Below are 15,777 nucleotides of genomic sequence, written 5' to 3'. Positions count from 1 at the left end.
AGGATAAACTCAGGGTTGAATGTTGCTCCTGTCAGGATAAACTCAGGGTTGAATGTTGCTCCTGTCAGGATAAACTCAGGGTTGGATGTTGCTCCTGTCAGGATAAACTCAGGGTTGAATGTTGCTCCTGTCAGGATAAACTCGGGGTTGAACGTTGCTCCTGTCAGGATAAACTCGGGGTTGGATGTTGCTCCTGTCAGGATAAACTCGGGGTTGGATGTTGCTCCTGTCAGGATAAACTCAGGGTTGAATGTTGCTCCTGTCAGGATAAACTCGGGGTTGAACGTTGCTCCTGTCAGGATAAACTCAGGGTTGAATGTTGCTCCTGTCAGGATAAACTCAGGGTTGAATGTTGCTCCTGTCAGGATAAACTCAGGGTTGAACGTTGCTCCTGTCAGGATAAACTCGGGGTTGGATGTTGCTCCTGTCAGGATAAACTCGGGGTTGGACGTTGCTCCTGTCAGGATAAACTCGGGGCTGCAGTGACACACTCCGTCCTTGACAGGAAGCTAAGATGGCGGCCGCCGTGGTGAGGAGTCTGGGCTCCACTTTGGGTAAAAACCTCCGAGAGATCCGCCTGCATCTCTGCCAGACCTCCGCGGCCAGTAAGGGGGCCAGGTGAGCTCAGAGCCGGGCTGCTGAGGCGAGAAGAGCCGGTGATGGTTTTACAGAGCGGTCATTAGCGAAGGACAGCTAGCGGCTAACAGCTAGCGGCTAACAGCGTCGCGGACTCGGGTTTACAGTGAGAGGTTTGCAGGTTTGACCCCTGTGAGTGCTGTCAGGATAAATGTGTCTGAGCACGTGAAGACTCATAAAGAGAGATGAGAGCAGCAGCTCAGTAAACAACAACGCTGCTAAAGGAAACACACGGAGGCAGAGGTTTGACTCACATCTGGACAGAAGCCCTGGCTCCTGCAGATGTTCAGCTGTGAGTCTTATGTAGTTTATGTTCCAGATGTTTGTTCATGGTGGAGACCTCTGAGTCTGCGCAGTGACACACACCTGAGCCGGCCACTCGGGATCCATGATCACAGTATGACTCACGGCTGTGACCCGTGTGAACCCACGGGACCACAGACAGATGAAGGTGAAGGAGATTTCATCATCGTCACGCTGTGATTGGCTGAGGAGAGAGAGCTGACCTGCAGCAGGAGTCAGGTTATGGAGGAGACGAGGAGCTGGAGGTCAGATTAAGGAGCTCCTTCAGCTCCTCGCTGCCCATTAGCAGGGACTGACCCTTCAAAATAAGAGCACGCAGACTGTTGGTAATCTGGTCATGTGAGGAAAACACTGACACGTGACAGAGTATTGATTTATGGATCAATCCGTTCATTAGTAACAGAATAATGATGAGCAGATGAATAAACAGCGGCCATGCTTTATTTTTCATTTTGTTGTAGTTCACCTGCAGGTTCAGGGTCCCTCTGACTGAACGTCCTGCAGAGGACGCCGTCTGATGAGCGGACGCCTCGGCGTACGTTGATTAGTGTCATCTATGCTGTCACTGTTTATGTCTCTGTGACATCACTTCATGTGGGATTAATAAACAGTTGTTCAGGTGAAACTCAGACAGGTGAGGCTCCTGCTGTGAGGTCACAGGTCAGCTGACCTTCCCCCCTCCCCCCTGTGTTTCAGAGAGTTTGTGGAGCAGAACTACGTGACCCTGAAGAGGTCCAACCCGGAATTCCCCATCCTGATCCGGGAGTGTTCTGGAGTCCAGGCCCGGCTCTGGGCCCGATACGGTGAGCCCCCTCACGCTCCGCATCACGGGACACTCAGATGCGTCACCTGTGTATTGACCTGTTATTGATCCCTGTCTCTGTTCAGATTTTGGGAAAGAGACGAGCGTCTCCGTGGAGAACATGTCAGCTGATCAGGTGGCCAAAGCTCTGCAGACTCTGGCTCAGTCCAAGCCCTGACCCCCGTCTGAGCCCGCAGTGGTTCAGTCCATTCACTCACCTGTTTTTGTTTCTGTAAATGTGCTGATGTGAATAAAGTGAACATGTGAAGGTCTCTGTTTACTGTGAGGTCACTGGGTCCATCAGCAGGGCTTCTGTGGGTTTACTGGGAGTTTATTGACACATCCAAAGTTTTTCCCGAGTTAAAGTCAGATTATTTCACAGGCTGTTTATGTTGAAATTAGCAATAAGAAGTTTAATTTGCTCTTTAAAACGAGTTTCCTGGGAGCATTTAACTGGATTTCAGATATTTTTACTCTGAGTGTATAAATGTACAGGAAGTTCACTGATATTTTAGGAGGATCACGTAGTTTAACTGGTTTTAAGGTTTCTTAATAGGAACAGACTCAGTTTCAAATTCAAATTCTATTTGTCACGTACACAGTCATACACAGTACGATATGTAGTGAAATGCTTGGACAACTGCTCGTGACCTAAAGAGAACAAAAAAGGAAAAGGCTATGAATAAGATAGGAAATAAATATGAAAAATTAAAAAGGGTAAATTTAACTAGGAAGGAATAAAATATAAATTAAGGTTAAAAATGAAATAACTGTACAACACAAATTAGAATGAAGGGTAAATTTAACTGGGAAAGAATAAGATAAAATATATAAATTAAAGTTGAAAATAAAATAACTGTACAACAAAATACACAATATAGAACTATATAAGAATGTATGAAGAAATATAAATAAATATATACACAATAACAGCAGCGTGATTTAAGTAATGAAGTGAAACCAAAGTCCAGAAAGTCCAGTGTGTGTGTAAGAACCATATGTGTGGGTCAGTACTGTGTGGTGGTGTGATTGAGAGACCGTATCGCCTGCGGGAAGAAGCTCCTCCTCAGTCTCTCTGTGTTGGTCTTCAGGGAGCGGAATCGCTTTCCTGACCTCAGCAGAGAGAACAGTCTGTTGTTGGGATGGCTGAGGTCCTTCACCATCTTCCTGGCCTTGGTCCAGCACCGCCTGCTGTAGATTGAGTGCAGGTCAGGGAGCTCGGAGCGGATGGTGCGCTCAGCTGACCGCACAACCCTCTGTAGAGCTCGTCTGTCCTGCATGGTGCTGTTCCCGAACCAGGTTAAGATGTTTCCCGTCAGGATGCTCTCTATGGTGCAGGAGTAAAAGTTCCTGAGCACCTTGGAGGGCAGTTCATTGCCTCTTGGCAGGTTTATGTGGTTTTACTGGAATTAGAGGGTTTGTTTAGGTCTGACTGGTTTAGATGGTTCAGGCTCAGTGAAACAAACACTTTGCTGGTTATCTGGAGTTTGGAGTTTGTTGAAGGAGCTCTGAGTGAAGCTGTGTGAGTCCTGAAGGTGGCGCAGCAGCGAGCACCAGCTGGTCCTGGAGAACCTTCAGCTGTGGCTCCGCTGACCTGCGGGGGGCGCTGTGAGCCAGAGAAACAACACGTGACCGGGCAGGAGAGCTGCGGGTGTTTCAGTGTGTGAGGAACAAAGTTGAGCTGTGAATAAAAACCTCAGTGACGCAGAACAAACCTTTCCTCCATCAAATCAAAGAACTCCTTATTTAAACTACATGAAAATGATCTTTAAACACAGACAGTATTTGGCCTGTATTTTATTATAACTTTATTTTTTTATTTATTTCCTATTTTCAACTCATTTTAACCGGATTTGTACAATTTTGTTGTGTTTTTTATCTCGCGGTGTTCATTGACGCCGCTGTCTGTCCTGCGGTGTCTCCTCTCCTCCTGCAGGAGGTGCTGTGTCTCTTCTCTAACTAAAACGGACGTGACGTCACAGCACGGTAGCTCTCCTCACAGCTAACTCGGAGCTTGGCTGGAGCAAAGAGACCCGCAGCAGCTCAGAGAAACCCGAACACCGAGCCTTAGTTTGTCCCTGTGACCGGACCGTGCCAGATTCAGACCGCAGGAGAAGCAGCTGCCCGCAGAGATGCCTGAAAGTAAGCGTTAGCTCCGCATGTTAGCATGCTAACAGTCATTTTACGGGCTGTTAGCCATTAGCTGTTTGTTTACTTAAAAACAGATGCAATAAAAACAGCAATTATTCGATACATTATTGAAATAAACACGGCTTTTGGAGCATGAGTGCTGAACTGGACCGAACAGTTGAACAGAAAAAGCCTCTGACAGCAGCTATTAGCCAAGCTTCTCCTCTCACTGCGCCACACCAGACTCCGCTCACACTTCTGCCGCTTTAAAGCGGCCTTGCTCCGTCTGTTGAGAGGTTGTTAGTAAAACTGTAGCACGGGGAAGGAGTCCCTCTACACATGGGCCAAGCCGGTTTACGTCGAAATCAAATAGTTTCCATGAAATCTGCAGTTATTTGTTTCAGTGTAAAACAGGGAACATATAAAGAGCAGAGCAGCTCCCACTGTGTCCTTTTAAACGAGGCGGCCCTGCTGTCTGCCTGTGCTCTAACATCTGCCTGTGCTCTAACATCTGCCTGTGCTCTAACATCTGCCTGTGCTCTAACATCTGCCTGTGCTCTAACATCTGCCTGTGCTCTAACATCTGCCTGTCTTTCAGCTGAGACGTACTCCAACCCTCTGGCTCCTGAGGGCCACGACATGGACGACCACCGAGCTGCAGCTCAGTGAGTCACACACACACTGATACACACTCCTCGCTGCTACTGCTGTGTTACTGTGTATTTCTTTGTTTTAATGTGTGTGTTTTCCATCTGTCCTCAGGTCCAAACTGACCAATGATGACTTCAGGAAGCTGCTGATGACGCCGCGGGCAACGCCCTCCTCGGCCCCGCCCTCCAAGTCCAGACATCATGAGTGAGTGATGTCACGGAGAGAGCAGACGGGTGTTTACTCGCAGCACAGCTGACACGTCTGTGTTTTTAATTTCCCAGAATGCCGAGGGACTACAACGAGGATGAGGACCCCGCAGCGAGGAGGAGAAAGAAGAAGAGGTGGGTGCCGATTGGACGTTTGTTACATCAGAAAACTGCAGGTCAAAGGTCACCTGGCCTCCACAGAGCTGATAGCTCGCTGAGTGAAAGATGGCAGCTGGGCGCATCACAGGACTGTTAACATTAGCCGGGATTATGACGGGATTGTGGAAACACGGGAATATTCTGGAAGGAAAGGAATGAATGTTCACGACATTTAACAGTTTTTATTATTAATAATAAAAAGCCTGGACAGACGTTTTCACCTGTGATGTGCACGAGAGCGTTAAATATGTCGACACATAGAGCAGTCCACAGCACTCAGGGTCTCAGACGGCGCCGCTCTGACCCTCAAATGCATGTTATTGATTATTGATCAGCTGTGGTTTGGTTGCAGTTACTATGCGAAGCTGCGTCAGCAGGAGATGGAGCGTGAGCGCGAGCTCGCCGAGAAGTACCGAGACCGAGCGAGAGAGCGGCGAGATGGCGTCAACAAGGACTACGAGGAGACAGAACTCATCAGCACTACGGCAAACTACCGAGCTGTCGGGCCGACCGCCGAGGCGTGAGTACCAGCCATCGATGACCCCAACATGGCCGCGCCGAGAGGAACGGGTCATTATCATTCTAACTAAACTCTCATCATTCACCCGTGTGTGTGCGTGTGTCTGTGTGTGCGTGTGTCTGTGTGTGTGTGTCTGTGTGTGCGTGTCTGTGTGTGCGTGTCTGTGTGTGTGTGTGTCTGTGTGTGCGTGTGTGCGTGTCTGTGTGTGTGTGTGTCTGTGTGTGTGTGTCTGTGTGTGTGTGTGTCTGTGTGTGTGTGTCTGTGTGTGTGTGTCTGTGTGTGTGTGTGTCTGTGTGTGTGCGTGTCTGTGTGTGCGTGTGTCTGTGTGTGCGTGTCTGTGTGTGCGTGTCTCTGTGTGTCTGTCTGTGTGTGTGCGTGTCTGTGTGTGCGTGTCTGTGTGTGCGTGTCTGTGTGTGTGTGTGTGTGCATGTCTGTGTCTGTCTGTGTGTGTGCGTGTCTGTGTGTGTGTGTCTGTGTGTGTGTGTCTGTCTGTGTGTGTGTGTCTGTGTGTGCGTGTCTGTGTGTGTCTGTCTGTGTGTGTGTCTGTCTGTCTGTGTGTGCGTGTGTCTGTGTGTGTCTGTCTGTGTGTGTGTCTGTGTGTGTGTCTGTCTGTCTGTGTGTGCGTGTGTCTGTGTGTGCCTGTCTGTGTGTGTGCGTGTCTGTGTGTGCGTGTCTGTGTGTGCGTGTCTGTTTGTGTCTGTCTGTGTGTGTGTCTGTCTGTCTGTGTGTGCGTGTCTGTGTGTGCGTGTCTGTGTGTGTCTGTCTGTGTGTGTGTGTCTGTGTCTGCGTGTGTCTGTCTGCGTGTGTCTGTCTGCGTGTGTGTGTCTGTCTGTCTGTGTGTGTCTGTCTGTGTGTGCATGTCAGCGATAAGTCGGCAGCAGAGAAGCGGCGTCAGTTGATCCAGGAGTCCAAGTTCTTGGGAGGTGACATGGAGCACACTCATTTGGTGAAAGGTCTGGACTTCGCCCTGCTGCAGAAGGTCAGAGGTCGCGGTCGTCGGGATAACCTGTGCGGGTGTGTTACCTGCTCAGCTGTTTACCTGTGTGTGTGTGTTACAGGTGAGAGCTGAGATCACCAGCAAGGAGAAGGAAGAAGAAGACATGATGGAGAAGGTCCAGAAAGAAGCCAAGTAAGGAACCATGGAGCAGAGCTGCAGCCCTGTGATCAGAACCTCACCTGCCTCTGTGACCTTTGACCCCTCACCTGTCTGTCTGTGTGACCTTTGACCCTCATCTTTCTGTGTGGCCTTTGACCCCCTCACCCATCTGTGTGACCTTTGACCCCCTCACCCATCTGTGTGACCTTTGACCCCTAATCTATCTCTGTTTGACCTTTGACCTCTAATCTGTCTGTCCCTGTGACCTTTGATCCCTTGCCTGTCTCTGTGTGACCTTTGACTCCCGCACCTATCAGTCTGTGTGACCTTTGACCCCCGTACCCATCTGTGACCTTTGACCCCTAATCTATCTCTATATGACCTTTGATCTCTTGCCTGTCTCCGTGTGACCTTTGACCCCTCCCCTGTCTGTCAGGAAGGACGTGGAGCCCGAGGAGAAGATGGAGTTTAAGACTCGTCTGGGTGAGTCACGTTTTCTGGAGGAAGGTGTGGATGTGGGAGGAGGAGGTGAGGGAGGGGAGGTGTGACTGTTGTGAGTCTGGAGCGTTCAGGAATAAAGGAGGATCGTCTCCGGATCAAACGGAATCTTTTTAGAACAACGTGAATATTTTGGTGGAGAAATCATATGAACGTGAACATTGAACCCGGCGTTCCCGGTGTCTCCGTGTTCGCTCAGGCAGGAACATCTACCGCGTGGTGTTCAGGTCCGGCGTGACCGAGAGGAACGAGCTCTTCCTGCCCGGCAGGATGGCGTACGTGGTCGACCTGGACGACGAGTTCACCGACACCGACATCCCCACCACGCTGATCCGCAGCAAGGCGGACTGTCCCAGCATGGAGGTGAGGCCGAGTCCTCGCCGCGTCATCGCCACGCCAAAACATCCGAGTTCTCCAGCTGAATGATTTCAATATCGCAGAGCCCTGAGATCGTTCCCTCACGTTCTCTCACGTTCTGTCTCTCAGGCTCAGACCACCCTGACCACCAATGACATCGTGATCTCCAAGCTGACTCAGATCCTGTCCTACCTCAGGCAGGGAACCCGCCACAAGAAGATCAAGAAGAAGGACAAAGGTGAGTCTGCACAGCTGCTGGATGTTCTCCTGACGCTCTGCAGGTGTGCCAGAGGGCCCGGTGGCGCCAGTGTCCGGCAGCCTCGCCTCTGTCAGTGCGCCCCAGGGTGGCTACAATGTAGCTGCCATCACCAGTGTGTGAATGTGTGGATGACTGGATGTGTGAAGCGCTTTGGGGTCCTTAGGGACGAGTAATATATATAAATATATAAATACAGACCATTTTTCTTAGTCAAGCACTCACCTGTTTGTGTTTCAGGTAAACTGGACGATAAGAGAGCTCCAGAGGCTGATCTCAGGTCAGTTCACCCCACATCGCCTCATCACGAGTGTGTGTGTTTATTGTGTGTGTGTGTGTTTATAATGTGTGTGTGTGTTTCAGTATCTTTGAGGACATCGGGGACTATATACCGTCCACCAAACCCACCAAAGAGAAAGAGCGTCACCGGGACAGAGACCGGGAGCGTGACCGTGACGACGACACCAAGAGCCGCAGACACGCCTACTTTGAGAAACCGCGAGGCGACGAGCACCAGGTGATGTTGGGGGGTGGGGTTTGTTTGTGCCTGGTTTACCCGTGTGGTTCTAACTGTGTGTGTGTCTCTGCAGGTGATGGAGGTGGACACAGGTAAGCTCCTCACTGTGACTCACGATCGTTCTGACCAATGACAGCTGATCGATAACTGATGGATGCTGCGTCTGTGGCAGGTCCAGGATCAGTCAGAGACCAGATCAAGATGATCAATGAGAAGTTTGCAGGAGCAGCGGGCAGCCAATGGCAGAGCCAGGAGCCATATCCTTGTTTTTGATTGGACTGTTGTATGAGTGGGTGGGGCTTACTGTACCACACCAGCTTCTGTCTGAGCTGGTTTACCTGTGCGCAGGTAAAGTCTGTGCTCATGTTGTGTTACAGGTGATGTTCTCGCTCACCTGTATGGGGCTCAGGTGTTCCGGTGATGTCACAGCTGCTGGGATGGAGCGGGAGTAGTAACGCGTGAGCGGGAGTAGTAACGCGTGAGCGGGAGTAATAACGCCTGAGCGGGAGTAATAACGCGTGAGCGGGAGTAGTAACGCGTGAGCGGGAGTAATAACGCCTGAGCGGGAGTAATAACGCGTGAGCGGGAGTAGTAACGCGTGAGCGGGAGTAGTAACGCGTGAGCGGGAGTAATAACGCGTGAGCGGGAGTAGTAACGCGTGAGCGGGAGTAATAACGCGTGAGCGGGAGTAATAACGCGTGAGCGGGAGTAATAACGCGTGAGCGGGAGTAATAACGCGTGAGCGGGAGTAATAACGCGTGAGCGGGAGTAATAACGCGTGAGCGGGAGTAATAACGCGTGAGCGGGAGTAGTAACGCCTGAGCGGGAGTAGTAACGCGTGAGCGGGAGTTGTACGGCCTGAGCGGGAGTAGTACGGCCTGAGCGGGAGTAGTACGGCGTGAGCGGGAGTAGTACGGCGTGAGCGGGAGTAGTACCGCCTGAGCGGGAGTAGTACCGCCTGAGCGGGAGTAGTAACGCGTGAGCGGGAGTAGTACGGCCTGAGCGGGAGTAGTACGGCCTGAGCGGGAGTAGTACGGCCTGAGCGGGAGTTGTACGGCCTGAGCGGGAGTTGTACGGCCTGAGCGGGAGTTGTACGGCCTGAGCGGGAGTTGTACGGCCTGAGCGGGAGTAGTAACGCCTGAGCGGGAGTAGTAACGCGTGAGCGGGAGTAGTACGGCCTGAGCGGGAGTAGTAACGCGTGAGCGGGAGTTGTACGGCCTGAGCGGGAGTAGTACGGCCTGAGCGGGAGTAGTACGGCCTGAGCGGGAGTAGTAACGCGTGAGCGGGAGTTGTACGGCCTGAGCGGGAGTTGTACGGCCTGAGCGGGAGTAGTAACGCGTGAGCGGGAGTAGTACGGCCTGAGCGGGAGTAGTAACGCCTGAGCGGGAGTTGTACGGCCTGAGCGGGAGTAGTAACGCCTGAGCGGGAGTTGTACGGCCTGAGCGGGAGTAGTAACGCCTGAGCGGGAGTTGTACGGCCTGAGCGGGAGTTGTACGGCCTGAGCGGGAGTTGTACGGCCTGAGCGGGAGTAGTAACGCGTGAGCGGGAGTAGTAACGCGTGAGCGGGAGTTGTACGGCCTGAGCGGGAGTTGTACGGCCTGAGCGGGAGTAGTAACGCGTGAGCGGGAGTTGTACGGCCTGAGCGGGAGTAGTAACGCGTGAGCGGGAGTTGTACGGCCTGAGCGGGAGTAGTAACGCGTGAGCGGGAGTAGTAACGCGTGAGCGTGAGTTGTACGGCCTGAGCGGGAGTAGTAACGCGTGAGCGGGAGTGGTAACGCGTGAGCGTACTGAACAACTGTAGTACTACACACAAGAAAATACACAATATAGATACATGTATGTATGTGGTACAGTGATACAGGGTACCGACACCAGTACTGCGTGTGTGTGTGTGTGTGTGTGTGTGTGTGTGTGTGTGTGTGTGTGTGTGTGGTGTTACTGCAGTACTTGTCCTTAGCTGGTGTGTACTGGCTCTCAGAGGAGAGACTCCAGTAAGGAGCAGCTGGGAGATTTTTTTGGAGGATCAAACTCATACGCAGAGTGTTACCCTGCTACGTAAGACACACACACACAGACACACACAGACACACGGTGCGTTAACCTTCAGGTGTGTGTGACTACATCTGTGTGTGTAGGATGGACGACCTGGCCGTGGACAGTGATGAAGAGGTGGACTACAGTAAGATGGACCAGGTAACTCTGACTCCCAGCATGCACTGCAGCTCATCCTCACACAGCAACATGATGCTTTTCTGTGTGTGTTCCAGGGCAATAAGAAGGGTCCTCTGGGCCGCTGGGACTTCGACACTCAGGAGGAGTACTCGGATTACATGAACAACAAGGAGGCGCTGCCCAAGTGCGTGCTACTGTGTCCCTCCGCTCTGACTGACAGGCAGCCTGTGTGTGTGTCTGTGTGTGTGTATTCACTCTGTGTGTGTGTGTGTGTGTGTGTCTACAGGGCTGCCTTCCAGTACGGCATCAAGATGTCTGAAGGCAGGAAGACACGACGTTTCAAAGAGACCAATGAGAAGGCAGAGCTCGACCGCCAGTGGAAGAAGATCAGCGCGGTGAGAGAGACGGATGATCTGATATCCTCGTGTTGGTGTTGTTCCCACATCATCATGAAAATGTTGTTCCAGGTTCAACATTGCAAGTGACCAATCACATTGTTGTGACGTTATTCTTTGGCACGCCGAGACATTCGTGCATTTATGAAATTCCAATGTTGCAAGGACAATATCAGTTCTGCTCAGCGTTTATTAAAGGGTCAGGGTCCGTTGATCGGCGGACAGAGGCTGTGAAACAGTTTTTTGTTTCACAGCGGCTTTTCCCGAAGTCCCAAAAGTATGACGTCACAACATTCTGATTGGTCACTTGCAATGTTGATCCTGGAACAACACCAACACGACGATATCAGATCGTGTGAGACAGACACACACACACAGGCAGAGTGAACACAGACACACACACACGCTGTAAACCAATCAAACACGACGCTGAAGCAGCTGTTTTTGTTTCAGATCATCGAGAAGAGGAAGAAGATGGAGGCTGACGGGTAACTACTTCCTGTTTGTTCTCAGCTCCTCATTTATCACTTTGTCAGCCAATCAGGCAGCAGTGACCTTATGTATGACATCATAAATGATGGAAGACTTATTTTTTTCAGGGTCGACGTGAAGAGACCAAAATACTGAAGACGCCCCGCAGACCCAGCAGCTAAATCGATCGTGTATCGATCGGCTTCATGTTAGTTTAGAAACATGTAAATGTACAGAGATGCTGTGAGGTCAGAGGTCACTGACCCCGATAAGTGTGTATTGTTATTGATTAGCTGTTCTTATTGATCAGTTTGTTTTGTGAGAATAAAAACATCCAAACATCTGCTGTGATTGCGGTTTCTCTATAAAGACGGCCAATCAGGAGGATGTGTGCTGATCAGCTGTATCCATGGAGCTGCAGTGGGCGGGGCCAGGAACAGACTGATTAGTATCATTTTTAACACGTGTGACGTCGTGACCTCACAACCTGAGTTTGTATCACGGATGTCTGTGAACGGGAAGATTACGATATTCGAGATCTGGCCTAAAGTAAAATAGAATAAAATAGACGCCCACATGAGTGACAAAGATGGCCGCTCAGAGTAAACTTCACTCTGCTCTCGCATTGGCTACCAACTCATCAGTCACAACCTCTTAACCAGTCAGCTCTTATGGATGAACAATATTTACAGTGACGAAGCTCAGTGGCGTCGCCCCCTGCTGGCCGTCACACAGAAAGCTTACAGTCCTTAAAGCTGTGTCGTCGGGTTATTGTTACTCATCACTGTTTTAGCTTCACCTGTTTTTAGCCAATCAGAGAATAGAAATCACATCTGTCCTCTGAGCTCACAGCTGGCAGACTCACAAAAGGTGCTAACGCTAGACGTGCTAATCTAAGAAGCTAATCTAATTTTCATTTAAAGTAAGTAAACTGGAATGATGACATCACAAACACTGATTGGCTGTGGTAGATGTTGGACAGCGAGTACTCGAGTCTGGACGAGCAGCAGACGTTTACGCGCACATCTGCTGAGTGTCAGAGGTCACATCACAGATCCACAGGAACTGGTTAGCGAGGTCGTCAGTAGTGGTGTGCCATACTGCATATTTTGGTATCGATCCGATACCAAGTAAATACGGGCCAGTATCGCCGATACCGATACTTTTCAATAAATAGGGTGGATGCCTCATTGAATTGCTAGATCGCAATTAATTTTCATGACCTTAAGTGTTTTTTGTGATTTTTCCTTTTGTATTATTAATTACTTAAAACCCAGGACATAATTAGGAGAAATAATTTATTTATAATTAAATAAAAAATGCTTTATTATTCTGGCGGCCGTGTACTGCGATGCTGCTGCAGATGAGATGGACTCACCTTCACTGCATCTACAATCATGCCTCGCCGGCTTAAAACCTGTGCGCTGCTTGTGCTGTTGTTGTTTTTGGTGGTGATGTGTACAGTTGGCAGCAGGAGGGCTGCAGCCGTTGAATGTAGGCTACTGTTACAGCAACCGGGTGATCACTGTAAGGGTGGACAGCGCGCGGCTCGGGGTGAGCCGGAGGCTGGCGTGCCAGCGGGCCCTGCAAAGCTGGAGACGGAGGTCGAGGTGCGTGGGCGTCCTGCCACGCCTGAAGGCGGCACGCAGGACCATGCAGCCTGCGTGCCGGCCGTCTGCCCAGCTGCCTCTGAGCCCCGGCTCACTTCCACTCCTGCTGCACTGCCGCTGCTTGCCATATGGGTGGCCATCAGGCCAGCTCCCGGGCTTCCGCTGGAGGTGCGGGCGACCGCCAGAGTGGACACTTCCCTGTCGCATGGGGGCGCCGATGGTCCGGGCCGATTCCCTCGCCAGCTCGCGGGTGGGGTGAAGCGGGCGATGGGGGTATGTGGCAGGGCGTGTTCTGCGATGCCGCTGCAGGTTTGGTGGTGGTGATGTGTGCGGCTGCCAGCGGGAGAGCTGCAGCCGTTGAATGTACTGTTACAGCAACCGTGTGATTATTTTAAGAATAAATGATGCGGCGAAGCATGAAAATGCCGTCGGGTCTGCCGCAAACCAGTAAACAAATTAAAACAAATACTGTTGATGAACTATAACACACAAATTACAATTAAAATTCTCAACAACAAAAACAAAATATATAATTAATATGTAAACAACTTAATAACCCCCAAAGTGTCTAAGTCACGTGACGTGTCAGCGCAACACACGAAACATAAGAGGGGGGAGCAAAGTGTTCCTGCACACAGGAGCGGCGAGTCCAGCCTGGCTGTTTCGTTTTTGCCGAAAGCACAGCAAACAAGCAGAACTCAAAGTAAAGAATCGATCTAACCAGGCTAGTATCGATCCGATCCCGACTTGGGATCGATACTATCGATATTTGGATCGATCCGCCCACCACTAGTCGTCAGACCTGCTCTGAGCTGTGTGTGATAGCAGCTTGTTTCTTTGTTGATCTCATTAAGCGTTCCTCATCTTTACAGGACTCGTTAAGCTCGTTATGCGCAGCAGCTCGTTAAGAGATCAAACTCTTTGTTGTTGTTTGTTTGGACGAGTTCGTCCCCAGATTATCATCAGAGAGGCTAACGAGAGCAGCTAATTACCCTGAGAGTGTGATGGACTCCTGGACTCATGAATATGGATGTGCGTGCTTCTCCAGGTGCTAATGTGCTAATGAGGCCTAGCAGCTCCGCCCACCCGCAGCTCTGACAGGAAATGGTTGTGTGGACATCAAAGAGGAACTTTGTGTTTAATTGAACTTTTTTATGACCTGATTTATTCTGAGAACTTCAGACTTTATTTCAAGTTTATCTCAAACTTTGATTCAGCTTTAATTTAACGATCAATCAGCTGCTCGTTAAGCCCTCGCCCTCTGAGCTGCCGTCTGATCGGCCAATCAGGACGAGCGTGTTCCTTTAACTGCTTCAGGAGGTTTACTGTAAACAGACGAGTCTCAAAGGACCCACTCAGGAAACACGTTTGCAGCTCAGGCTCTGAGTCACAGTGATTCACACAGTGCAGGCCCTCTATGTGCAGGTGTGTGTGTGTGTGTGTGTGTCAGTGAGCTGACCCACTGTCCTCATTTATTTCACTTTGTCGCTATGGGAACAAGGTGTGTGTCTGTTAGCGAGTGGAAATGGGTCAAATCACAGCAGGTTAATGTCATGACACAATTCATGCCACCATCACACACACACACAATTTTACAGTGTTTATTTGTTTAAAATGATCTATTTAAAGTAAGTTAAATGTGACCGTGATTACTGTCCCCCAGCCGGGGCTGTCCAAACGGGCTGCACCCACCTTCGTGGTCTAAGTGGGCCGGGTCCTCCGAAAGCCGGGTAGGCTGGAAGTGAGCGACTGTGACGGTCTAGCCCTCAGAGCTACGTCACCACTCTCTCCTCTGCTCCCTGCTATCTAAATATAACCGGACGCGTAAACGCTCGACCAAATCACTTCTGTTTAATCAGTTTTCTGTTTGACGTTTATTCAGCTGTGTGAAAACCACATTAATAAAGTTGAATCTAATCTAATAACTTTAATCTCAGCCAAACGATTTACTCACGAACAAACAAAACACTGAAAAAAGCCCAACAATTACATTATATATCATGTTTAAGATCGCGGGGTTTGAAAACGATGTGCCGGGAGTCCGCAGTTCTCACCGGCTCAGGTATTTGAAGTTCACACAGTTACATTCTCGCCTGAAAATATGTTAAAAGTTTATTTTCGACCCAGAAGGAGTAATAAGAGTAATATTAAAGCTAAGTAGCTGCAGTAGTAGTAGCCATTGTTGGGAACTGGAATCAGTGTTGCCAACTCCTCAGTAAGGACAATCGCTATTGGTTGTCCTAAAAGTCGCTAGAAGTCGCTAAATGACGTCATCACCTAATTTGCATAATTGGTCATGCTAATGTAATTGTAACCTACGCTGTTGGAGAGAGAAATAACATCGTGGAAGAAACATAAAGTGAGTAAAAAACGTCCTAAATGCATTTAGTTTATTTAGAACTACAAATTAAATTTCTTTAATTCTTTAATTCTTTCTTTAATTTCCAGGGCAGACCTGAGTGGAGGCATCAGGAAAGCTAAGGCTGCCTATAGGAGGAGGATTGAAGATCACTTTGCTGACAACGACCCCAGAAAAATGTGGCAGGGGATCAATCACATTACCAACTACAGAAGCAATAACCAGGCAACATCTAGGACTGATGCCTCACTGGCTGAGGATCTAAACCGTTTCTTCGCCCGCTTTGAGACGACCAAGCCCTCAGCTGCCACACCACCTCCACCCACCCCCAGCACTGGCACACTAACACTCAGGGAGCATCAAGTGAGGTGTGTTCTAAGGTCAGTGAATCCCAGGAAGGCGGCAGGTCCTGATGGAATACATGGAAAGGTTCTCAGAGCATGTGCTGACGAACTGACCGGAGTCTTCACTAAAATCTTCAACCTTTCCTTGTCATCAAACACCGTCCCGCCCTGCCTCAAAACCTCCACCATCATCCCCATCGCCAAGAAGTCAGCTGTGGTCAGCCCAAATGACTACAGGCCTGTTGCACTTACGCCTGTAGTGATGAAGTGCTTTGAGAGACTGGTCTGTCAGCAC

The 15,777-nt window shown here is 50.0% G+C and overlaps 2 protein-coding genes across 2 annotated transcripts; both read left to right on the top strand.

Moving 5' to 3' along the window:
• Positions 1 to 458: 458 nt before the first annotated feature.
• ndufa2 (NADH:ubiquinone oxidoreductase subunit A2) lies at positions 459 to 2,013 on the top strand. The gene is made up of 3 exons (XM_085290107.1): positions 459 to 618; positions 1,636 to 1,742; positions 1,828 to 2,013. Exons 1-3 carry the CDS (start codon positions 515 to 517, stop codon positions 1,917 to 1,919), a joined length of 303 nt encoding a protein of 100 aa, XP_085146233.1. The 5' UTR covers positions 459 to 514; the 3' UTR covers positions 1,920 to 2,013.
• A 1,677-nt stretch (positions 2,014 to 3,690) lies between these two features.
• ik (IK cytokine) lies at positions 3,691 to 11,512 on the top strand. Its single transcript, XM_085290042.1, has 20 exons — positions 3,691 to 3,883; positions 4,470 to 4,536; positions 4,634 to 4,726; positions 4,804 to 4,863; positions 5,240 to 5,407; positions 6,272 to 6,386; positions 6,466 to 6,536; positions 6,940 to 6,986; positions 7,201 to 7,364; positions 7,488 to 7,596; positions 7,855 to 7,894; positions 7,978 to 8,131; positions 8,205 to 8,223; positions 8,304 to 8,388; positions 10,100 to 10,186; positions 10,267 to 10,324; positions 10,399 to 10,487; positions 10,590 to 10,698; positions 11,152 to 11,186; positions 11,298 to 11,512. Exons 1-20 carry the CDS (start codon positions 3,874 to 3,876, stop codon positions 11,323 to 11,325), a joined length of 1,608 nt encoding a protein of 535 aa, XP_085146168.1. The 5' UTR covers positions 3,691 to 3,873; the 3' UTR covers positions 11,326 to 11,512.
• The last annotated feature ends 4,265 nt before the right edge of the window (positions 11,513 to 15,777 follow it).

This window comes from Mchenga conophoros, linkage group LG10, assembly GCF_057382185.1.
Source record: "Mchenga conophoros isolate Kocher_MC1m ecotype Shallow Benthic linkage group LG10, M_conophoros_male_GT1.1, whole genome shotgun sequence".
Taxonomy (NCBI): Eukaryota; Metazoa; Chordata; class Actinopteri; order Cichliformes; family Cichlidae; genus Mchenga; species Mchenga conophoros.
The sequence above is the reverse complement of the archived record's forward strand: the minus strand, read 5'-3'. Positions and strand labels throughout refer to the sequence as shown.